The sequence below is a fragment of the Eurypyga helias genome, unplaced genomic scaffold (assembly GCF_000690775.1).
Source record: "Eurypyga helias isolate BGI_N326 unplaced genomic scaffold, ASM69077v1 scaffold14874, whole genome shotgun sequence".
Classification (NCBI taxonomy): domain Eukaryota; kingdom Metazoa; phylum Chordata; class Aves; order Eurypygiformes; family Eurypygidae; genus Eurypyga; species Eurypyga helias.
In genome coordinates, this window is record NW_010246923.1 from 1 (window position 1) to 26,547 (window position 26,547).

Sequence of the window (26,547 nt, forward strand, 5' to 3'; positions counted from 1 at the left end):
CCCTCCAACTTAGTTTAAAGCTCTAAAGAAGGTGCTGTATGGACCAGAAACAGAGACTGCTGCTCTGAGTTGTGACCTAGCTTTAAATCTGGTAGTGTTCTAGCTTGAAATATGGTACTTGCAAGGATAACTCCATATATGTTAAAAGATATCATAAGGCACAGGCAAACAAACATATATCAAAACCCAGCTTGATGAAGACATTCTTTTCTGTTTCTCAGTGGTGACAAAATCGAGACTTTGCGCTCCCCACCCTCACTGTTAGATTGTCATCAGCTGGCCTCAAGTGGGAAGCATAACGCCTGGGTCGTTTGTCATAGCATCACTCCTAGGCTAAGCATAATTTATTCTTTTTTTTTTAAAGCAATTAGCGTTTGTGTACATATTCATTTTAAACGCACACAGAGATGAATAATGAATATCCTATCAAAACAGACAAGGCCCCAGCAAAAACAAAAGCAACCTTGGAATAAGTTGTAACTAAATTTCTTGTTTACAGGAAATGCAGGTGTATGAATGAACGATGTATACTGTTTCTAGGCTAAGCCTGTAAGAGATTTACATGATTATTTTGCCTCACAGTTTCTAACTTCTTTGCAGTTAATACTTGAATGGAAAAAGACAAAGAAAAATACTTTTTTCTATACCCCAGTTCCTGATTCAGCATCCATCACTGTATCACTAATAGTGATGATGGAGTCATCTGGGCAGAAAGACACACTTGGTTTCTTCTTTTCCTCCTTCTCTTTCATTTGTTGCCTTTCACGCCTCTTTTGTCTGTCAACATATTAATTACATATTAAAAATAAGAATTGCACTGCAATAATACCTGTTTTCTAAGAAACATATCATGAGAGATACACTGAACTAAAGGTCAAAAAGACAAACACAACTGTTGCATACAGATCAGTTCCAAGCACTACCAGAAATCTACGTGAAACTGTTGTATGAACACCTAAAAATACTTAGCAATCACACCAAAATCGGTGGTCTAATAAGCTGATTATATAAAATATTACAAAGTGCATAACACTCCATATCTACATGTTGTGTATAATCATCAAAAATCATTGCTACACAAAATGCCTGTAAGAAATCTGTAAGAAAAACTCAGGCAAATAGCAAACCACTGTTATCACTGAAAATTTCTAATTAACTATTTTACTAAAAAAGCTGCAAATTTTCTTTAATATCTGGTAATTAGGTTACGAGACAACAGTTATAGCTCCAAGCATTTCAGCTGGTAATATCAAAACTGGTATTCTAAACTCCAGCTGCAGTTACTTGTGTATCAATTGTTTTTCACCTTCAGAGTGCAGTTTCCAACTGCCAGCATTCAAAGCATCAAAATCAGAAGCAAGTGTCCTATTCTAGATGCAACGATGCAATTAAATCTTCCATGGAAAACACAGGTCTGTGAAATGTCAGGAACCTATCAGCATTGTATGAGAACTGAACAAAGATACGCATGCAGCTTAAACAAACTGTTTTAACGGCTTGTGCAATCAATTAACAAAGAATAAATCAAATTTAAAAAATAATGAATAACATACGTAGCAAAACAAAATAAAATATCAGGCATTTTACTACCCTCTGTCTGGATTCAGAAAGAGAGCCCGTATCTTGAATTATATTGAAAGAGTGCAATCCTTTTCTTCTTGAAGGTTGCTACTATCAGTGACAATATGCAGTGCAGACAGTACCCTATAAAGATCCACTGTGTAGGCAGCAAAACAGTTCATGAACAGTACATAGCAAACAGCCAGATGACAGGTCGACTTTACCACAGAAACCAGTATGAAAAACATTTCCCCATCCTTCTTCTTCCTATCAGCCTGGTAACAGCAACAACCCCTTCATGCCCTAATGCTATACTTCTGCTGTGTCTGAACTAACACTTGCTATTTTACTCTAGTCCAACAGAATTATACCCAATCCCACTTTATGTGGAGACCCGCTTTAAAGGTTTGACTTGCCTTTTTCTATTACTTTGCACATCTCTCAGTTCAAATGGTTCAACATCGGTTTTTAGCAACTGGATAGGTTCAGTTTGGGCCTGGCCACAGGCAGTGCTGTGCATAGTATGATGCTGGTGGTGTTGCTCAAATGCAATGAGATCTTGAAGAGGAATCAATTTTAGTGCCTGAAGGTGTTCAGAGAAAGAAGCAAAAATGAAACAATGAAGGAAACAGAGAGGGGAACTCCAGTCAGATTGAATGAAAAGAGTAGGTCTAGTTCGGATCTCATGTAGCAAATTGTAGAGCAAGTGAAGAGGTAGCATTAACAGCATTAGACCAATATCTCACCTAGCATGTAAACTGTTTTCTGAAAGTGAACGAAAAAATAGTGATTTTCTCCACCAAATGCATTTCACTGATACCTGCATTTCTAATGTACGTAGTTGAAGGATCAAGGTAGGAACCACACGGTGCAGGGAAGGACTGAAGAAGCCCCTTTCAAACAAAACCATATTCTTTTCAACTGGAATGCACAAGTGTGTGAGAGTCCATCAGAACATCATTTTTCAAAACACCAACTTCAGTTCTCAACATCCAGAAATAAGGTTTTCTTACCAAGCCTTCTAGTATTCCATTTCTACCCTATAAAAGATGTTTTCTTTCTGCATTCTATTTCTGTAAACAATTCTATTTAAATTTCTGCAAAAACAGAACTATTTTTGACTATATAAATATTATCCAGTATTTTAGATAGTAAATTCCTTATGTTCACTACTAATGGGCTGAATGTTAATGAACTATGGAATGTGGAATCAATCTAATGTCACTGAAAATATTTCCAAGCTTACAGCCTGCCTCATACTGACAATGCCAGTAAGAAGGAGGTACCTCAGTTACAGATCCCTTCTGGTAGCTGTGCTGACCACTTCCAAATTCCCTAACTTATTTTTGATGAGTAAGAAACCATGAAACTGAAAATCGTACAACTTTTAAAAATACATTTTTAAAATCCTACCTTCTTTTTTTGAGGTAAATTAGCATGAAGTAGTGATATTCCTGTGTGCTGTACTGTTTCTCTGGAGTCAGCCTCCTCTGTCGCAGGTTTAACAGGTATTAAAGTAGTAGTGGTTGGCTGCCTTACAACTGCTGGAAGTCTGGGAACTGGGTCATGTTGCAAGTGCAACAGTGGAATACCAGCCAGGTTCTGCGTGATCAGTGCTTTGTCCATATCCACATTTGCAGAGAACTGCTGCTGCGGTGAAACTTCTTGCTGTCTTTCATACTGGTCTAGATTCAAGTGTTTGGGAGGTCCCTTATGCACTGTTTCTGCCCATCTTTCCTCTTCTTCATGCACTTGCCTTGGGATCCCAGGGTCATCTCTACTCATGTTCAAATCTTCTGACTTACTCTTTCTTGGTGTGTGCGATGACTGATGGTTCCCTACAGAATGTGATGAAATCCAAGCTACTCGTGGTACTGCGGGTGGTTTAGCAAAAGCTGATGACATTTCTATGGGACGTAAAAATGCTGGTTTGAAATGATAACCTGATTCAAGCTTAAGCAAAGGAAATCCATTTGAATAATTCATTTTTTTTTCTATAGGGATAAGCTTTGGTGTCTTCTGGATGCCTGAAGAAGGAGCTAGCAGATGAAATGGTTTAGCATGTGCTGAAGAATTCAAATCTGGAGATGGTGTCATAAATCCTGTTTCTTTGCTGTAGCTTTCTAATAGGCTTAAAGAAACATTCACATCCAGATGATTCTGAATCAGAAAAGCAAACAAAACAGCATTTACAAGTACCCTGAAATATAAACCATGCATTAAACATAGTACAGATAATTTCTCACTATCAGCAATCACTACAAAAACATTTCCTAATTTAATAGGACAGATAGCATATCAGGTATATAGAACAGTCCTCATAAATGACACTTTGATATACCTACTTTTATACGCCCATTGTTGCTTTCATCTCTTAAACTATTCCTTGGTTGAAAATCAGAACTCTTCTGACTAGGTTTTCCTTTATCTTCCTGAATGGGCAGTTGTGTTTTCAGAGATCCATTGTCTCCAGCAGTGTGTGCAGGCTGGCTTCCTTCCAGGTGAACAGGTTCACGCTGTTGCAAAATTTGTTGCACATTTGGCAGGTTGGAAAAGGATGACTGCACTATTTGCATTAAACTCATGAAGTTGATTTGCTGTAGCTGGATACACACACACAAAGTTAACACTGCAAACAACTTTAACAGGTATCTTAGCAAAAATTCTATGTCTAGGCTGTTAACTGTCCATTATTCTGTTAACGTAAGTGACAAAATAAACATCCCAAAGTTTCAATAATCATTCATTTATATGACTTTTTATCATACTGGAGTTTCTTTTAAGATACATTAAATCTGCCACAGATACATTGTACTACAGCAAGACAAATTCCTTCACTTTTTTGGTGAAGTTTGAGTAAATGTAAGGTCGCGTGACACTGTCTCCCTGTACTAACAAAAATTAATTCCTAGTTACAGATTCAGAATTTTTCCTAATCTATGGTATTACGGCACACTGAGTTATGTGAAGTAAAACACACTCAAACTTTTATTAATTAGATTAGTCATTTTCGTGAGCTGAAAGCAACAATTACGTCTAAAATAAATTCTCACATTAGTTTACATGGAACTGGAAATCTTTTTTAAAAACAACCACACACAGAATTCCTTTAAAACATTAATTATCTCCATTGTTTTAAAGAACACAGCTTGTACTGTGAACATTATTTTCAATGAGATGCTCTCACCTGAACTAACTTAAACATTTCATCTTGGAGCATGTGCCTGACAGATTGCGATGTGTTCAGTTTCGCTTCTGCAGGGACTTCTTCCTTGACCTCTTGCTGCTTTGTGCAAAAGGAAGTATTGGAGGCAACACTTGACACAGTTGACACAACAGTCTGAGAAGGCTGACTGTCGCTTGCAGAAACCTCTGTATTACTTAAGAAGGAAAAGAACAAAACTGTGAAAAACATTCATAGTTCAGAACACCTATATGAGGTTGTCTTATATCAATCCAGAAAATTTTAAGGATCCTTCATTTTTCTAAAGCATGATCAGTTTTTAGGAACAATTTAATAATTAACACTGCACAATCTTCTTTGGAGAGCATGTATGACATTTTCCTAACACTTCCTAATATAATGAATAAAAAACAGTAATAAAGACATAACTTCTATCTGATTTTTTCAGTCTTAGTGGTATCTGAAACATTATCGTCACTAGAAATTCAGGCAGAAACCAAGAATTTAACAGAAAGAGAGCCTCCTTAGTCATAAAACCAAACAGCTGATGGAAAATGGAGAAGGACATTATTAGCTGAAATAAGAGAGAAAGCAGATTCACTTTCACCTAAATAATTAAATGTGCCTTTACATATTTGGAATTAAAAATCAACAACAGAATTTCAGATCAGAAAACAAAGTAACATGTAAGATGATACAATACATAGAATTTTCTCACAGAGATAATTAGATCTTACAGTAAGTAAAGGCTTTTAAGTAGGTTAAGTCCTTTAATAAATAAGAGGTTATGATTTACAGTAAGTTATAATGAAACTGAAGGATTTTACCTACAAAAACAGAAATTGACCCAAAAGACATTTCTCTATTTAAGAAAAATGCTGATATTCCTAATGGTACAGGCAAACTTTGGAGCATTTTTCACAACTGAAAAGAATGGCCTCCAAGCAGGTGAAGAAACAGAAGCATAAAGCTAATGAGTAATACTGAAAAGGTTTTGTGTAATAGGTGTGAAAGGGCACAGGAAATATTTGGAAGAAAATCAGAACGTGTAAGCATGGCCTGACAGAAATTTTTTTTTTTAAAAAGCTAGTATGAAAAACTCAGGAAGGAAATGAGATTAAAGATACAAGAAAATTGAATCCAAAGGGATGGGTAGTTCAGAACCTTCTTGAAACTGAAAAAACCCTCAGAGAATTGCTCTAGTAGTGAAAGCCTAAGATTGACTCCTGACCTCTTTTCCTAATTCCAACAATCTCCCTGTTTACAGAAATATTATACATATATTTATGTGTACCTAGCAGTTGCTGTGGGAATTTATACAGTCTAATAATCTAATTAAAATATTAATACAAGTTTACAGTGTTATTGTTTAGGTGTTTCCTGTTACAATGTATCTTCTGTAGCAATATTATATAATTATAATGATTCTGTCTGGAATGAGAAGAATCACTTGTCTTGCAATCTGGTATCTCTCAATCAACACATCTGATTCATGTGATATTCTGGATAACACACAAGACTATGATCTTCAAGAATTATAGTACAAAAAGATTTCAAGAAAGAGTAATTAGTACTGCGGTTTTCAGGTGCAATATACTAGACCTGCAAATATTTTGTAATCAAATCTACACATCATGTTACTTCAGGCTGAAAATCTAATAGGGATAGTTAATTCTTTATTATATAAAATTTTATAGGTTTATCTTACCTGGGAACTTCTGCATCTTGCTCTAAAGAGAAGGAGTGAGAAATGGTGCTAGTAACCACCTCAGTCATCCTATAAAGAAAGAAAAAATTAGTGTTGTAAATACTACAAGAATTCGTTACGCTCTTTATTTTGATTTTATATACATTTATATAGGTATCTGGCTGCGTATGTATAGGTGCATATAACCTCACAAAAAAAGTATTTTAAGTAGTATGAGATAATATACCTGAAAGCCACCTGACCAGAGCTACACTGATCTGCACGGCTTCAATTACTGCATTACACTGCAATTTGAGCTGGCAAATATTGACATTCATGTGTTGTCTCCCTAGCAATCAAGAACTAACTCAAACAAAATCACTGAAAAGGTTCTGCAAATTCAACACAAACAACAGGCAAAAAATAAGCTGACCTGAGCTGACAGAAAAATAGAAAATCAAATTTAAGCAACACTGTTAATACAATCTGCATTCCTGAAAAAGAAAAGCCAGTATCAATAAATCCTCGAGGAGCATCATACGTGCAGTTATTTTTGTTTCTTTCAAAACAAAAATATAGCAGTTCAAAACAGTAGAGAATTCTAAGTCTTTCAAAAATTAAGCCATTTAAAAGTTTTTCCACATAACATTTTATATACACAGGAATATTTATTTATATGCCATCACATTTAGTAAGATTTTCTAAATATAAAGACACTCAGGTACTGTGTATCAGAGGAAAAATTACTACAAATTCGGGGAATCAGTAAGATAGCTAATTGAAATAATAAAAATAGATGGGTATTCTTCTGTCACGAAACAAAAAAAAATCTCAAAATACCAAGATTCCTCATGGTAAACATAATAAAACCTGTGTTTACAGAATATAAAGTTTCTCCCCTTGAAAAACTTCAGAGTAATCAAACTGAGCAGTAATCTATTCAAACAGATGACGTGACAATCAGGCTTATGGATTGTTTCTGTAATTTTATATACATTATATTAAATGAACAGTTATATTTTAAAACATAAAATTTTAAGATTATCATAATGGAATTTCTTAAGTTGTGTAAAATACCTCTCTACCTCTTCCACGAGTTACCAAGCTTATCAGCTATATCCATTTTCCCAGAAACCAACCTCTCTTTATTCTATGTTGTGTAACACATGAGCTGCTAAAACTGCCCAGAATAACAGCTGTCCACCTGTATTTATCTTGAAGATGCTGCTCCCATTTAAAGTCCGGAGAAGGAATTGTGTGTCTGAAAGCTTTTCCAGTTATTCTCTATCCTTTCCCAGATATAAAATACACCTTCCCACAAAGCATGCCTCTTTTATTTGATCATTACTAAATAACCACTCATCCACCCCTCACTTTGCATATGCAAAATGCCTGTACATGGGTAACAGAAGACAACTGAAACTTTGTTCCAAACTAAGTCCGTTGCTACGAACAACAGCAAGAACCCACCGCGACTTCGCTGGATACAGTAACTCACCAAACTACTTCAGATTTTTAAGCAAAGTTACAAGAGAAATTCAACCAACAACAAAAGTGTCTCACACATTCTGTCCAGTCTTTCCTTCCTTTGTTTCTTCCACCTTTTCATTTTCTTGGGGATGATCCACACCTGAAATGGAGACCTGCTGGAATATAAAAAGATGCATCTGAACTCATTAATTTTTACATCTCCCTTTTGCTTCAATAAAGTATTATTTTATGAGTTTAAGGCAAACATACTTTTGGTTAATCTGCCACCTGAAAACAATCTGACTGAAAACCAATCAAAATTACACACTTACTGGAGGATTACTAAAGATATGGATAAAGAATATGGAGATATCCTAATGATTCATCTAAGCATCTTTCCTTTTAGGAGATTATTATGGGTTTTTTATTTTCAAATTCATATCCATATAGTACCCTGGAAATATGCGCTGCTAAAATCACACCCTCTAGGGTAAAGGTGAAAATGTGGAAACAACCCTACTACACACTATCTATAAACCAAGAAATTGAAACAAACACAGGATTATACACATTCCACAGATTCACACTAGTAAAATGCACTGTAGAATTGAAGACCACGATACATTTATTGTTTCTAATCCCATTAACAGCACTGAATCTACAGTACTACAGGCAAGTAAACCCATGGCACGGCAATTCACATTTCAGCATAATAGCCCCTAGCCAGTTTCAAAAGAAAGGAGACTTAGGACGAAAGATGACCCATGAAAAAACAATGCTTGTTTACAGATCCAGATGGTTTTCAGACAGGAGAAAAATAAACATCCTCACATATTTAAAAATGACCAAGCATGGAGATAAGTGGTAGAGTCTTAGTCACCCTGTGACAATTTCAGAGACTGCACACATTTTTAAAGAAACAAAGAAGTTGTTAATACAGCTTTCTTGTAAAACAAAATACACATAAAAATCTGGTCCATTAACCAAAGGACCACATGTACTTTTTTTAAATTTACATGCTTTTGTATATATGTGTGCATACATAATCATATATTAATATGTAGTGTTATACATTATATATATTTAATACAATTTATATATACATGATTATATACATAGGCATATACATATTTAGTTTTAGATAAACGAATCAGTTTTCAAAAGTGCTCCCAGCAGATTTCCCTTTACTACTGTTTAATCACTTGTGACTTTTATTATTGATTTAAACAGGGAAAAAATTCATCAATCCTAAACATTTTAGGCACTCAAGCTCTTAAGTATATTGAAGAATTCAGGACATTCTAAAATGAGTATTCATAATAATTTAATGATTCTATGCAAGATGGTAACTTGCCTTTCTTCCTTCATGTTCTACAGGTTTGATCTTGACAGAGTTACTAGAGCTCTTTGGAGTTTCATATGGCTCCTCAAAGAAGTCTACAAAATAAATACAATTATTTAAATCAGAAAATTACACGACAAACAGCACTCTTAATTGATTTTTGTCAACTAGTCACATTACTCCATCTTTTCCCCTAGCGAGGAGAAAGGGGTTGTCTCAACAAATTCAAAATCTGTGTCATTACGAGTGCTGATGCATGCACATGAAGAAGAAAAAAAAAACCCAAAACCCAACCAACAACCAAAAAAAAAAAAAAAGCAAGCAACAAAAGAAAGGCAAAAAAACCCAACCTTATTTTCATGGTAGGAATATGATAAACTTAACTTATGCATACTCTGGTCTTACAATTTTCAAATCATGTTTTACACATTTGAATATTTTGAACTAAATTAATATGAATATTTTTGGAATGAAAGTAAACGTGACAATGAAGTATGTTAATATACACTGTCCTATCTCTACAGCAAAAAGACATTACATAAGGGAAAAACTGATCAGAAAGTCTTGAGAAAGCAATTGTCTAAGAGCTATAAAACAGATACACTAATAATTTCAATAGAACAATAAAAAATTCCATTTTTTTATTAGAGGGACAAATAATCTTATTCAGGCAAAATTCCTACCGTTTCACATGTCAAGATGATAGTAAAAGTATGTAACACAAAACCAAACCTTCTCTTTCTGCTGTTAGATCTAACTCCTCCTGAACAAATGGTCCCACTTCATTAAGATCTTCAGTCATACGAGGTATAGAATAATTCCCATGACTAATTTCCTTCTTAGCAAAATATTTTGACGTTGCAGACATTCTGGTAATTGGAATTACAAAAGGTAATTAACAATTAAAACAATATAAGTATCTGACAGTTTAAGCATGCTGTTCCTCTCAGACTAGTGCATAACTGTAAAATGAATACTGTTTTAATGTAACCATGTTCATGTATTTGTTCTCTCTGAATTTCACTTAAACCAAGATTCATATAATTTTTGGTATAGCTGTGATATTTTAGTGACATTAATGGTACAGTCTCTCAGGTGGACTATTTCCAGAATAATTTAACCAACATTACCAAAAATGGAAGTACCAAAAACGGAAGGCATAAACTGCACCATGACTTCAAAATCATCCGGTTAAGATTACATTTATCTTCCACACATAAACATCCTTTACTTAAAAAAAAAATTCTTGTTAGAGAAGACACACTGTAATGTCTCAGAATAGTAAAACCAAAGATGTTTTGTTTCTTTAGTGCAGCAGAAGATGAAGAGAAATGTCACAAAGGACTTCAGTTTAAGGAATCTCCATCTTCAGAACTGGGGAACATATTAACAAATAAAATATTTACTGCCTTTTGCATCTATTTTTTTGACATGCACTCATATGAACATAGGTAGATTACAGGTCCAGTGAAAATAAACTAACGTTGTGAAATTTTAACACAAAGAAAAATACATTAGAGAGTGGAAGTTATCTGAATTCTTTGAGAAAACCATGGTATCAATTATATCAGAAATCTAGATTTCATTTCCACAGCATTAAGTTTATAAACAGCCATGTACAATTCACCTCATGTGCAACACCTACATTGTTTTCTACCTATGGCTGCTGATGGAGAACATTTAATCTGCTTCATGCAGCTGCAAACAATATGCATGACTGACTTTGCATTCAAAATTAAACACGTATGTAACACGTAATCACAGTAGAACCCTTCATACTGACAGACTGCCTAGCTGAGGAATTACAACCAAGCAGACTTCTTAGGTTAAAAAAGAAAGATTACCCAAAGCCAGTTTCACAAAGATCATCATAGGCTTGTACACCCTGGACATCAAGGGAAGGACTGGCCAGCATGGAAGAACCTTCATCCATACTACTTTCTTTCTCTGTCCTAGACTGGGCTTCTGATTGAGATGCAAATCCTTTCAGATACCGATTATCTGGATGCTATTAAAAATAATAATGATAATTCACTAGTTAAAAAAAAAAAAAAACAAAACACCAAACCTGCTACTTCAAAAAAACACAACCCAATGGTTTCATGCTTAACATCATTAACCTTCTCTTTATTATAGAGATGTGAAATTCTGGATTTACAGTTGCCCACTGAACCTGAGTTCTGCCCCTTTTTGCATTAAGTGAAGCAACGGTCCTCCGAATTACTCAAAGGAAACAATACATAAGAGATTTGTGAGCATCAATTGAACGTCTATTGTCAAAGACGCTACGTGACAATTAAATATACCCTATACAAAGATATACAATAAGATTTGGCCTTCATCATGTACAACACAAACCACTCAAATTATCACTGAAGACAGTATGAGAGGCAAAAAGCCACACATAATCACACACCTATATGCATGGACAAAATGGTGGCAGTAAGTTGCAAGTAAAATACAGGTGGCCGTTGCCAGAAAACACAAATCAAAATCAAGACAAATTTTTTTGGTCTGGGAGAAAAGCCCTCTCAAAAAAACCCACAACCCTCTCTCCTCAAAGCCTTTCATGTAGACTTAATTAAAAAGGGTAAGAGATCCAGCTGTCCTGAAATATAAAACAAAGCAATACTCATCAGGTTGTTCTGGCAAATCTCTTTTTTTATATTAACACATACTCCCAACTGTGTGTAACCGTGATCGTGAGAAATTAAAAATTCACTTTTCACCAACTTTTAACTGGTTTAAATACTCCAGTCAGACTGCATCTTCACTGTCCTCAGAGACAAATTAATCTAAATTAAAGTCTCCCCCGAGAAACTACTTCTTTATTCTTTGCCTTGTTTTTTTCCATACTCTATTTCCAATACAAGGTTTCTTCAAAGCCGATGTATAAAACTAGAGACAACGGCCAAAGTTGTAGGAATTTGCTCAAATTATGCTGTATCTAGATATATGAGTTAGATCTTAAACAGGATTTCCAAAGAAAACTTTAATCTCCAACCCAAGTCTTCCTACAGAGACAACTCCAGCATTCCTAGCAACCTATAAAGAAAAGGCTATTAATCAATATTCCAGGTTTTACTGAGAACAGAAGTACAAGGTAGAAGGTGTGTGTGTTTTTCTTTAGTGGCACAACTAACTCACTGACATTTACCCCATCCTCTTTCTTACCTTAAATTTTACGCTCTTTGCTTGAGATCCATCTCTGTCTAACTGTTCTAAGAGCCACAAAGAAGTAAGGACAGCAGCTGCTGATGTTTTCACATGTATCATTGGGAGAGTCTCTTCTATGGAATCTTGTTTACTGGCACCACAAAACAGTCTTTTATCAGACCACCTAATCATCCACTCCAGCAATTTTGCAATACTGCTCAACTTATCCATCAATTTTATAGCTAGTTCTTCTCCTGGTATGGTATCAATGATATCAACGGTTTTGTAAATGTATTTAGAAGCTGTCTGAGTTTGCAGGCTAGACAAAGTATGCTTAGGAAAGGTCTGGGTTGCTGATGCCACAGTGACTCCTTGACTGTGACTCTGAGTTCTGTAAATTGACTTATGTTTTAAACCAAATAATCCTTCATTAAGTCCTTTCCTTAAGTTATGCACAGTAGGTTCTGCCGTCTGTACAACAGACTGTACAATGGTTGAATTTTCCAAAACATTTTGGTCTTCATTATAGACAGACACTGTTTCAGGATCACACGAGGCCAACGTGACAGTATAGCAAGACCCTGCTCTAAACACACTCTGGCTTCTGGTTTTGCCTTGTCTACGTTTTAGTGTTGTGTGAACATCAAAAAAGAGGGAGTTTAATTCATGCTCCCGAAGAAGTCCAGAAAAGCTAGTAAGAAATGGAATTCCCACATCACTGTACTTTATCAGGTCTCGTTCAAGAACGTAACTCAAAAAGAGTTCTAAAAAAATAACATATTCATCGTCATCACGTTCAAATTCCCATGCACCAACTATGGGCAAATTACACTGATTATGCATGTGTTTTCCATATTCTTTATCTTGATGTTTTATTTTCCGGTTAAGAGGTTTTATCTTGTGTGTGGTATTTTTGCTACCTATTTCTCCTTGTGTCTGATGTTCATAATCCCTGTAAGACAACAAACAGAAGTACTGTGAACGTCAACATCAATTTTAAGAAGAATTACATGAAAAAATAAGTAAATGCAACACTAGTTCCTTTTCTTGCTCTATTCTTAAAAACAGGAAACTAACAAGGCGAAATTTACCTTCAGCCTTCCAGTACCTGAAGGGGGCCAACAAGGAAGCTGGGGGGGACCTTTTACAAGGGCCTGTAGTGACAGGACAAGGGGTAATGGGTTTAAATTGAAAGTGGGGAGGTTTATATTGGATATCAGGAAGAAATTCTTCCCGGAGAGGGTGGTGAAGCACTGGAATAGGTTGCCCAGAGAAGCTGTGGACGCCCCATTCCTGGAAGTGCTTCTGGCCAGGCTGGATGAGGCTTTGAGCAACCTGGTCTAGTGGAAGGTGTCCCTGCCCATGGCAGGGGGGTTGGAACTGGATGGTCCTTAAGGTCCCTTCCAACCCAAACCATTCTGTGATTCTATGATATATTAATACATTGCTAAGGTGTCAGTCAAATGCAAAATCCATAGTTTTTACAAAGAGAGCAACTCATCAGTATCATACATGAACTTGGTCATAGTTGATAATAATTTAGACTTCAGTAACCTCTTAGTCACATGTTAACTGATTTAACATTGGCAGTTTTAAGATTTGGCAAATTTTTAATTCTTCATCTGATATATTACCCAAAGTGACAATTACCCATTTGGTGAAAACATTACTTGAATAGTAAAAGATTTCTATTTATTTACTTATTTAAATTGAAAGCTTTCTGCTGCAGTTTTTTTCATACCTTTGGACTGGAGGTGTTTGAACTCTCATTTCTTCAGTACACAATGCATCAGAAAGAGTATCTGCTGTGTCAGCATCACTATGTACCTGCGAATTCCCAAGATCAGTAAGTGTGCTTCTGCTTAAACTAGTGCTTAATGAAAAACTGTCATAACAGTGTTCCTCATCATCCGTTGCTCGCTCTTCTGCTGGCTCCCAAATATTACTTTCTATGGGGCCTATGTTTCTTATTACATGTCCCAAGGCTTTCTTTCTCACTTTTTCAGTAGCTTGTATAAAAACAGACATAGTTTCGTCGCTTTCAGGACCTACCAGAAGAAAGAAAACAAAAATTTTAAATGCCAACTTCTCAGCTTTCAATTATTCTCTCAAATTGAGATATGGATGAACTTTGAAGCATCATAAATTATAGCCATTTAGAAATACAGACAGAAACTGTGAAAAAGTGAAGAAACACCATTAACTATACTCTGTTATTGGTATAGAAATATCAGAAAGAAAATACAGAATTTGCCACTAAAGCTTTCTATCTCATAACTACAATAATTGTTTTACATGAGGTATAAAAGAAGGTATTCTTACAAATTAATTTATAAGCAGGGTAAAAAAGGAAATTTGTTTAATATTTCCTGAAGAAGGATGCACATTACCTTTAACAATGCTGTGTCTGAGTCGCTGCTGAAGCCCATGGTATTTATCTCTTAGTGGAACCCTTATATCTTCAGGATTAGGAAATGCTTTCACAAAAATCTCTGCCACCTGCACAAAATAGATTATCTGTTCAAGCAGCTAACATACGAGTAAGGTATAATTTCCATCAGAAGTTACACCACTAGAAAGTCAAACCCATAGCTTTTACAAGGCAAGTAAGTATTTGTGATAATCTCTATTGCTTTTGTTCTAGTTTTAATGTCTTTTACCTTTTTCACTGGTGGCAATTCTCCAAGTAAACTCAAAATTACATCTTGAACTAATTCTTCAACATTCATGAACCTGCAGAAAGGAAGCATGCGACAAGCCCACTCCACTGCATTCAGACAATGCTCAACTGTGGAGGCATCATATTCATTCTTCTTCGGATCCTAAAACATTAATTGATATGAATATACTTCAGCTAAGTTACTCATACACTGCAAATTGTAATGATTCTTCCCTAGCCAACAGAAAATAAAATCTCCAACTTAACAGCCAAATAGAGGAGTATACAATGCTAGGAGACAGATCAAGATTGTATGGACCATACGCATTTTTTAATCAGCTTAGGAAATACTTCCATTAACACCCTGCTGAAGAGTTTGCCTGCAGTCATTCAGAGTAAAACTTGAGAAGCTGACTGAACTAGCCCTAACTTGTTTAATATAGTGAATTACCAGGTGATGTAAATAATTTATGATCACTTTAAGTCACAGAATAATTCTTTACTGGAATAAAAGATAGTTAAGCCAGACAAGAGGCTTTTAAGATGGATTTCTCTCTCATTTGTCACTGTTACACAAAGCACAGAAAAAACAAAATATTCTACTACTTGAAACAGAGCCATCCTGTTTATGTGAAAATTGTTTTATCTGGTGAAGAGGAATTTTGAACTTGTTTTGAAAAGGAAGCAAACCGCTAAGGACAGCTGGGTTGCTAGACTAGACAGGACAAAAAAAGAAAATCAGTATCTGAACTGTTACAGAATATATGACAAATATCATACCAGTAGTTTCCTTTTTTCTCCCTTGACCTCTGACATCAATTGATGATGGTATAAGTACAGAAAACATGATTAAATTTTAATATTTTTCATTATCTTTTTGAAAATCATGTATATTTAATGCACCAAACCAACATTGTTTAGTCAAGAAACACCCAAAATATCTTAATCTAATGACAATTTAAAAAAGCATATGCTTAGATAGACACCAAGTGTAGAAACTATAGCTCTTCTGGCATCATGTCTCCAATTATCTGAATAAAGTATCAAGTAAAATCCCAACAGAAATCCTATTAGAAGGATGTAGTTCACATGGACAGCACTAGTCTGTAGCAACACATACTTACCACACATTATAGCACTGTGCTAATTTTCTCCTATTAAGCAACTAAAATTCTCACAGAAATATACAGCAGACCTTTAGAATTCTTGTTACAGCTTTTCGCAATTAAAATGCATGTTTTCTGTATTAGTAACAGAATTACCTTATGATTGTTAATGTTTTCCCTTGCAGTTTGGTACCGCCTACAGTTGTCAGATAATCTTTCACGAACATGAAACATCCAACACAATGCACACAGCTCTCTGAACCAACCTACGATGCAAACAGACAATATGGTGAGATTCTATTTTAATTAATTAATTAATTGAAACAGCTTGAGAGTTTTAGCTAGAAGAAAGGAATTAACAGTACACCTTAACAGTAGTTAAAGGGGAAAAAAAAAAAAATCATTCTTGAGTTTTCGGTAGTGCTCTGCAGCTAGAGTCCCACTTAGTGCTCATGTTCTTTCATATGCAGATCTCAAACACAGACAACAATCCAGAAGAGCAACTTTCAAACTATTTCAGGCAAATAAGAGTTCCTTTGCACCTGTGGGTTCTCATTTGCATTCTTTTTTTCCAGTTTTAAATTATTCTACTTTATTGCATACAGACCTAAAATTTTACAGGTAATATCATCAAACTGATGGTCTCCAGAAGACGCAGATCTATAGAGAACAGTGCGGAAATTTGAGTAACGAAGCAAAGACCCTGGGAATGGACTCAGCAAAGGAAGAGATCCTTTCATTCGAATCTATAGATACAAAGAAATAAACAATCAAAACTGAAATAAAAATCAGTTAAAAGTTTTGTATGTATCACTACTAAGTGTACAGCTTCTCAGTTATTAGCAGAATACTGAAAAGATCAGTAAAACTCCCTTAAGCTTGCTTTCCACTTTCTTCAAATCAGTATTCTGAAAATTCATTTAAAAGAACATGTTTAGGATGGCCTAGGACACAAAAAATGCGTTTGTGTGGTACCCATGATACTCGTGATTACCATGAAATACAAGAGGAGCAAAGTAGAAGAACTAAGATCACAAGAAAGAAACCAGTTCAATCCAACTGGTGTCAACCAAGGCAGACTAGTTTTCCCTCCTCTTTCAGCTGGTACTTTGAATACGTGCCCACCCCTCCGCCCCCCTCGCCAGCATTAAGCATGTGAGCATGCAACGAGCAAACAGAAGGAAATACTACTAAGTCAGACCAGTTCCTGATCTGTATCACTGCATGAAAGCTGGTGCAGGGAGGTTGAGGGAAGGCAGACAGTCATAGACACACACAGTCTCTGTAGCAAGTCAGCTTCCTTTAAGTGGATGTATAACAATTACCTAAGCAAAGTGTGAGGTTACACAGAATTTTTTATTCAGTATATTCCGAGCTTGGTTTTGTGCAAACAAATGCACATGAGTAGAATGAGATCTTCTAAGTCCTGTGCTCTGTGCAGTAAGACGACCACTTTACCTGAAGTGAGCATGACATTCCCTGTTACATATTCAACCCTAAGTGATTTGGAACACACTTCAGTTAACAGCTGTAACTCACAATTAAAATCAGTTTGTTTCTTTTAAATGGAGAAAGAAATGAGTTTGTACGTTACCAAATGGGTACAGAAAGGCATGTAGAAGGAGACACCCTACATCTTTAAGTTCTGGTTTCCTAAAAGAACTGAACATGGAGTGTAAAACTAGAAGACGACCACATGTAAAAAACGTAACATCAGAGTCCAGATGAGAATCAATGCTTCTGCAATGTAATTACCAGCGTGTCAGTAACATTTATGAATGATAATCAGGTTACAAAAAAACAAGGTAAATGCTTACTTTTTGCATAACTTTTCTTGCCCACTTCAGTCGTGCAATATACCACTGTGCTGCAGGACAGGAACAATGAGCAGCCCGGAAGAGCAAGATAATTCGCTGAAGAACTCCTGACACTTTCTGACGACTTTCTCTCTCGATTTTTAAAAGAATGTCATTGCAGTCTTCCTGAAAAAAATGCAAATTCCAAGACAAAAACAAGCCTCAAAATTAAAAAGGACATATGCGATAAGGAATCTGACCTAAATGTCATTTCTGCTCCTAAGAATATTATTCTTCTTTACAGCATAGATCCTTTATGGAATAAACAGAGGCACACATACTTTCTTAACATTACGGTACTATTTAAGTAAATGAATTAACATAATAAAAACAGACAGAAAAATGAGCTGTAAGGAACCTGAATAACAATCATGATTATTTCATAAAGACATTCAAACAAAGACCCAAGAAACTTCTTTTACGCATGCTTACTTCACTGAGAGAAGCTGGTTGAGGACAGTATAATGGTGGTGCTGGAAGATAAAGCCCATCTGGAACTAAACCATACAATTTTCTGCTAAGATCCTTAGCAGAATCCATCAAAAGCTGAAACGTCTCTGAGAGAATATCAGCATCTGCCATAACAGCTGCTTTCAGTAGTTCCTGTATTGAACTATAAAGAACATTTGCATCTTCCTCTTCAATGGGATCTATAAAACATTAAGCACAGAAACCGATAAATTAACTAACTCAATGAATTTATCTTTCATTCTGAAATTATGAGACTGCACTATCAGAGTTTGCATTCGTCTATTAGAATGTATACATTGCATCTACTTGCTTTCAGATAAGATTTCTCACATTTGAAAATGGTATTCGATTATTAATTTTACTTTTTGCCACATTAAGGGAACGCTATTGCTTCTCTAGACACAGAATTGAACTTTTCAGATGTTCATTTCTTGGCAAAAAATTCTGGCAAATCATTCTCATCAAGCAGGCATAAACGAGGAATATTATTAATAATGACTATAACAACTCTTTTATCAGTAAGCATGATGATCAAGGAAAAGGAAAGGTATTTTTTTGTATTCCATTTTTTTCCTCATCTCCTAGAATTAGCAAGAACATACATCGATAGTTGGTTCCTGAAATTCACAAAACATTATACTGCTCTACTTCCATTTCTACTCCTCCTGCTTGTCTTGAAATATGTGCTGCCAAATACTTCCCCTACCTATCATACTAACAGATCATTAAATACAGCATGTATATGTGCGTGTTTGAAATAAAATCCTTGGAAGTGAGTACAAAAGAAGAATCTACACAGTGTTTGGGACGTAGCTTACATAAAGATTAACCAACATGCATCTGCTGACAAGAACTTGAAATGTGATTTCCAAACATACAAAAATAAAGTAAGGAATAGAGATCGTGCCAATAAATGTACTGTAAAATGTAAACGAGAACAGGTTGATCTAGCTAAGTGGGGGAATTTCAGCTGGTTATGTGATAAAAAGCTCGTATACAAACATAGAAAGGAGCACAGAGACAACAGCAGGCAGTGTAACCTGAATAATATTGAGGCTCCTCTACTCACAGTTAAAAAAATCAACCCATGAAAAGCTATCTCCACAAGCCCAGAGACGCACAACAGCAAATCATGTGCTCAGAGAAACAGACATCCTATCCAGGTTCTTCCCAGGCGAGCCATCAGCCCCAGTGTCTGGGCATGAAGCCTATCAAGATAAGCCAATGGGAGTGGCTCTCTTCAGTATTTTCTGGCTTGACAGGGGTTACTGTCAAGAAGTATAGAATATACTACAGGATGAAGGGGAGGTCTTTTGGGATTGCACAAAGCTCACTACAGGATCTTTGGGAAAGAAACCAAAGGTACGACAAGGAGTTGTGGCAGCCTCACCTCTGTTGGGCCTTGTCAGCACAAGTCTATTTTTCTGGGTGAGAGATTCTCTATTCTGTGTGTCTGAGTATAGGATTTTAAGTGCCAGCAGCTGGAGTGGGAGCACAGGTGAGAGCCCCCATGTATCCACAGTGCCAGCAACTGGAGCAAGTGAGGTGGCTATGTAAGTGAATGTTTGAGGGACAGCAAGTCAGACTAACCAACCGGTAAGTGACGCACCCCAGGAGCTATGGGTGTGTGCATCTCACTCTTGCAAGAGTGAGACTACAGGAGCTGGCAGTGACTGGAGGGAGCAGTGAAGACCTGGCCAATTGCCTGAGACATGACTGCAAGACCTGCTTGTGCTTCTACATATCTCTAAGGGCAAGAGAAGGGGATTTGGATACTGGAGGAACCAAGGGAGCTGTGATGACCTGCCAGGAAGACAGGGTGTCCACAAGTGTCTGTGTCTCCAGGGGTGAGGGACCTGGAAAGACTGAGGATCCCAGACCAGCAAGCTACTGGAACAACTGTATATTCAGGGGCCGCTACCGTGGGAGTGCACAGTGTGTACCTGGGGGAACAGCACATCTGTGAGTGGGTCTGTACCAGAAAACAGAGTGGGGCTGTGGCTCTGGGGGCTCATAGACGCAGACGCATTCAGCTACTGGTTCTAAGCCCGGCCCCGGAGGGACCCACATTGTACATACAGGTATGTATAGGCAGACTTTCATCCTAACCAGCAAGAGATGGAAAGGGGATGGAATTGTTTGAGAGTGCTGAGCATGTCTCTAAGTGCTGAACTGTGTGGCCAGATGTATGTAGGTGTATATGTGTGTTTGTGTATGTGCCTACTGGGAATACATTCTCCGCCTTGCTAGCTGTTGGACCTGGGGACATAGAGGTGTCAGGCTATGAGATACCAATCCCTCCTCTTTTAACAGAAATGAAAGGCAAAAATTAAACAGCATACTTAAAATAAGTATGATGATACCTTCCATACTGTTAATACATTCACATTTGCTTCAGGGCATATTTTTGTTATTTTTTTAATACCAAAAACTTTGGAAGTTTTCATCTAAACTGAAGTTAGTAACAAATGTAGTTAAATACGGTTTTGGCCGATACACACAAAGACAACAAGACTGATAATATGGTCCATTTTTAGAATGATCAAACCCCAATCCCAAATCCAAACTCCTATAAAATTGAAATATTTGAATACACCGAAACAGCAATGCACACACTGGGGAAGACAAGGTAACTGTTTCATTTTAAGACAGCATCTAACACAGAATATGCAGTGAAATAACATAAAATATAAACACAGTTATTTATAATTTTACATACCTGTAAACTGCTTGTATTTAAGACATCCTGGTGTTTCAGAAGTAACTGGCTGTCCTAACAAAGACTGCAACTTTTCCTGGAAAGTCTGCATTGGTGATAAGCTTAATGGCAAGTGACACACTGTGGTTTTCAGCCTGACGGTACAATAAGAAACTGCTCATTAATAACAAAGTAGAGCCCTTAGATAATGTAATCAAGATCTGTTAAATGAATGTTCAAGACAAAATAAATAATCTTAACATGTTAGGTCCCACACCTGCTAGGAGACTGGTAATAGGAATTTTGAGGCAAAGAACATGCCTTGTTACAATAAACTTCATGCAAATTATATTAATAACAAAATACAGTAGACTAGTGCCAAGCTCAAATTTACCTTGAGACTTGATCAGAGTTCTGACAGTACAGCTGGTAGGCCACACCAATTGAAACAGACAGCTTCCAATTCCCAAGTCTGTTTGTTAACCACACAGCCTCTGGAATGAGTCCTCCAATAAAGAACAAATCAAGAGCATATTCAGCTGTCCACACAGATGAAAGGTTCTGGTCCTTGACAGCTCTGGTAACCAAACAGTGTTGCAGTGGTATAATACGAGGAGGTATGTCTGTGACACAAAAAACACGTTTTAAAGTTTAAATAAATTTGCATGCTATCAGATGAACAATCTAGAATTTATATGTTCACACTGCTTTTGGGTTCATTTCAATGTAGAACTGCTCTTCACTTTGTTAGAGAAAATACCTTGTTTGATGTGAAGCGGATGCAGGATGTCAACATTGTGTGGGGGAAAGACATAGAGCAGCTGATTTGTGAAATAAGCAGCCATGAATCGTGCCATGGATCGAATCACAGCCATAGCAGTTTCAGTATGAACATCTGTTACCATCCATAGTTCATGCTGAAAATACTTGGTATCTAAAAAAACAAGTATCAAATTAAAACACTGAGGAAAGTGATTTTAAATTTGAATGTTAAAATTGTTTAATCACAACTATCGTATTATTTAATTTCTTGACAAGCTTTCAGGACTTAGAGCTTAATCGTTTACACTAATAACACATTATATTGATATTCAAATACTTTTCTACTGTGTTTTTAATGACCAGAGATGGACCTCTAGTATCTAAATTTAGATCAGCGCTGAGTCAAAAAATCTGCTTAAATTTGGAAATTTAGATTTCATACTCTGAATTAACAGAAAAAAAATTTACAAGCATCTGCAAAAAAAAAAAAAAATCCCACTGTCAATTTGGGACTGCTGACCAATCAAGAATTCACTATTTTATCATGTTGGATCATAAAATAAAGTTAAATCAATATCAAATGGAAACACATCATTTCCCTCTTATTTTTCTTATCCGAGGTCCTTTCTCAAGCATATTTCATATTAAGAACATTTCACAGGGCATGCTTTCACTATTAATTGTACAATGAAAGTGGTCTGAACATTTACTCCACCACCAAGTGCAGATGAAACAACATCTGAGGATCAGAAAAAGATCTTCAGTCACTGAAAACGGACTTCAGTGTAAAAAGAAAGTGTGCTGTCAAGCGTTTGTGTGATGGCACAGAAATTAGACACTAGGTTATTCCAACAGTATCAACATTCCTTAACACACTTTTATGCAATATCAACATACCAGAAAACTTTTCCATCTGACTCACTGAGAGCTGTGATCGCCTTAGAATCTCTCCTACCAGATGATCACAGAGTCCTTGAGCCTCAGACAAGTTATACTGATACAGGTGGCAAAATAATATTGCAAGATAATATCTACTCTGAAGAAAGCATGCTCTTTTTCCTCCTGCATTAAAAGAGAAAAAAGGGAAGGAGTAGAGCTGGAAACGAAACAATAAACTCAAGAACAGACATAGCAGATGTTAAAGTACTAGTCCATCCCTCTCCAGAAACAAACATACAGTCTGAGAAGCAGCAGAACCCAGGAGCAGCTATTTTAGTAGATATGATCGTCCTACAACATTTAAGTTACTAGTGAGTTACTGCTCATCCCTAACAGTTTTACTTCTAAAGATCTGGCAGCAGATGTGGAAGTACTAGTCCATCCTTCTCCAGAAACATATCTATGCAAACATACAGTCTGAGAAGCAGCAGAACCCAGGAGCAGCTATTTTAGTAGATATGATCGTCCTACAACATTTAAGTTACTAGTGAGTTACTGCTCATCCCTAACAGTTTTACTTCTAAAGATCTGTCAGTTTTCAAAACAAAGCAATGTATAATTATTGTGACACAGCAAAGACAGGAGAGCTCAAGGGAGCCCAGCCTGCAAAAGAAGGGATGTCTAAACCACAATGAAATTGCTTAGACATCCCCACCAAGCTTCCAATAACCTGAACTCCTTCTGTATGAGGCATTCCTCATGCATAATAACCAGCAAAAAAAGATTTCTCATGATTCCTGGGAAGAAACTTAGGAATATCTGTTTCAAACCAACTCCTAAGTAAACACTTGGTACAAATTATTTTGTTTGGTTACTCCCCAAACACTGTGTCTTTTGATTTTACAGCTACCAAAGGAAACGAGCTTTCTTCATCTCTTTTTCACTGTCTCTTTCTAGCTCAGAAATATACCTAGAGCTTTTCTGTACCAAGTACATCATAATCACAAGAACACTCTGATATTCAAAGAGAAACGTGTGGGATTTTTTCAGGGAGCAATCAGACTTAAGTCTGACTGGTCTCTATTCAGATCCCATCTTAATTTCAAATATGCATCCTTTATGCGTCTTACACCCTTTATCTGAGGGTCAAATAACTACATAAAGTGATTCCATACCTTACCCCCTCCATCCCCACAGAAGATTTTATCCCTTACCATTTGCCTTGATTTCACAAAGAGATCTTTTCCAAACGTCCACAGAATCTGTGTATGAGCCAAAAAGGAACTTCTCCTCACCTATAAAAGTCACACATATAACAAATCAAACACTCCATGTAGTTACTTTTACACATGCAGACATGAACTTACTTCAGTATTAGATTTATGAAAAGCAGACTAAAATATGTGAGTCCTCAGCAAATTTCTATTCTCAGACCTAAATCTAAACTTTGAGCATCTGAGAGATGATGACTTTGAATACCTCTCCCTGCTTTTTTTCTTTAACTGCTAAGCCACTATTAAATGAAAATAAATCAATTCAAGTTATAATCACTCCTACAAGGTTTTCAGTAATTTGGATATTTTTTTAGATTACACAAGGTTGTAAGTGTTGTACAGAGTGATGTAGGAAGAGGAGCTAGAAGTATAACTAAAGGATATGGACAGGAAACAGAATTGTGGTGGGAACATGAATGGGAAGTTAGGCTGTGTGGAACAGGAAAGGAAGATGAGCAGACAACAGCAATGTGTAGAAAACTGGGCTACAACCATACACTGTTTGCAAAACAAATATGCCAGATGAAGTCTACTGCATTAGGTTACACTTAATTAGATGCTTAGCTGAGGCTGACTGCAGTCATGTGCATGACAGGGTCACGCCCACAGTGATCACATGGAATGAACTGGATTTCTATGTAGAAATCCAGCAAAAGACACACTGCGATGCCCATCGCTTCAGAAGAAGTAACATAGTACAAATGAGGACAGAATTCAGATCCTCTATGGCATAATGAAAACTGAAGTAAAAAGTTTTCTTTACTTAGCTCAACAGGCTCTGAAGATCAACATGTGTACTGGGTCATGACGTATGTAAGAGAAGTTTCTGATCAGAACTTTAAGAAAAGTCCTACTATTAACGTTTATTAAATCTGGTAGTCAGTTATTGATTGTTAAGTTGGACCTCCTTTTCCTAGTACTCAGTTAACCATGCAACCACCTAATATTTGTACTTATTTCCAAAGTACTAACCAGACACAGAATTAATCTTCAAATGCTGTTCCAAGGTCACTCCTGAAGACTGAAGGGTGGCTTGTATATGACTTAAGAGTGATGAGACAACAGCCTCTTCTTCTGCGTTCTTACTCACTTTTCTGTTCAGCTGCACCTGATACCAAACCACTTTCTTATACAATAATCGCCATAGTACAATCAACCTGTAGTTCAAGAAGTATAGTATTACCATCAAAAGTTAACAAAGTTACTTACATGTATTTCTTATATTTTGCTTTATATAGCTGAAAACTTATTTATATTTTAACAACTACTTTCTTGACTTCAAGGATGGGAAAAAAAATTAAACACTTCTTGCCTTGGCTTTTGACCAACAAACATTGATTCTGCTGAACTGGTGTAAGGGCAGCAACCTATTTCAAGCACTTACACTCACTCAAAATGAACCCTTGGCTATCTAAACAACAGGGAAATGAAACAATCTAGATAAACCCTAAAACAGGAACCATTGTCTCTATAAACCAGATTAAAAATACAATGAAAGCATAACACAGAAAAGCAAAGACAGACAAATAAAAGACTGCATGTTTTTAGGTCTGCAAGTCCCTGCCGCCCAGCAGAGTACTATTAGATGTACAAGCTCATGTATGTAGTAAACTTGCTGACAGAGGCAAATATACATTGTCAGGGCTTGAAAAAGCTTGCACAGAATGTGCATTTTCTTCTCCACTACTGCCTCCGTTACTACACATATAGTCTGTCATATGCATGCTGCTCAGTCCCTGGAGCACAGTTAATCAAAAACATGGATTATCTTCTCAGAAACAACTAAAATTTGCCTATCCAATTTGCAATGAACACAGTATTGTATTTTAAGCTTACAGAAGAAATACATTTTACTGTAGTAACATCAAGTTGGCCAGTTATGCTTCTTAGGTTGTAAATCTCTGGAAAGGAACAGCTTCCTCATATGATTAGCACACTTGGATTAGAGTTCTACAGAATAGAAATATTCCAGGCACAATAATATATTTTCCAAATAGGTGGATATCACACTTCAGTGTAAGCTCCTTTTAAGTTTATGTGTATATCTTCAAACAAGAAATAGCTCTGATAGAATAGTAAGTTTCCACACACTGTGGTTTTTCTTATTGCTCAGGGACACCATACCCATATTCAAGTGCAAACTTTGCTGACTAAACTGACACTGTAGATATACTGTGTATGAGCAGCCTCTTGGCTCCACAGAGGTTGGAACCTCTGCATGGGAAGGAGTGGAATGGGCAAGAGGCAGTAACAGCTTCTTAAGCTGCAATACATGGATTGATAAGGCAATACGAGATGTGGTGTGAGCTGTGAACTACCAATTACCACGCATTTCCACATATTGCACAGAAAAGGATGCTGTAATTACTGTGTAACTAAAAAACAAAATTCTTGTTCCAACATACAGAATCATGAAGTCTTCTAGGTTGGAAAAGACCATTAA

The 26,547-nt window shown here is 36.4% G+C and overlaps 1 protein-coding gene across 1 annotated transcript; it reads right to left on the reverse strand.

The window, feature by feature from the left end:
• Window positions 1–647: 647 nt before the first annotated feature.
• On the reverse strand, window positions 648–25,261 carry LOC104505569 (chromosome unknown open reading frame, human C5orf42; the record flags this gene model as incomplete). Its single annotated transcript, XM_010150578.1, is given in 24 exon segments — window positions 648–777; window positions 1,977–2,143; window positions 2,974–3,720; window positions 3,906–4,163; window positions 4,748–4,940; window positions 6,453–6,521; window positions 7,995–8,077; window positions 9,256–9,338; window positions 9,976–10,112; window positions 11,088–11,251; window positions 12,418–13,319; window positions 14,100–14,447; window positions 14,790–14,898; window positions 15,060–15,221; window positions 16,321–16,430; window positions 16,772–16,910; window positions 17,982–18,146; window positions 18,453–18,670; window positions 21,211–21,344; window positions 21,584–21,812; window positions 21,950–22,106; window positions 22,826–23,013; window positions 24,045–24,125; window positions 25,077–25,261. Coding segments are annotated over 24 exon segments (5,158 nt in total), but the record flags the coding sequence as incomplete, so codon positions are not given.
• Between the last annotated feature and the right edge of the window lie 1,286 nt (window positions 25,262–26,547).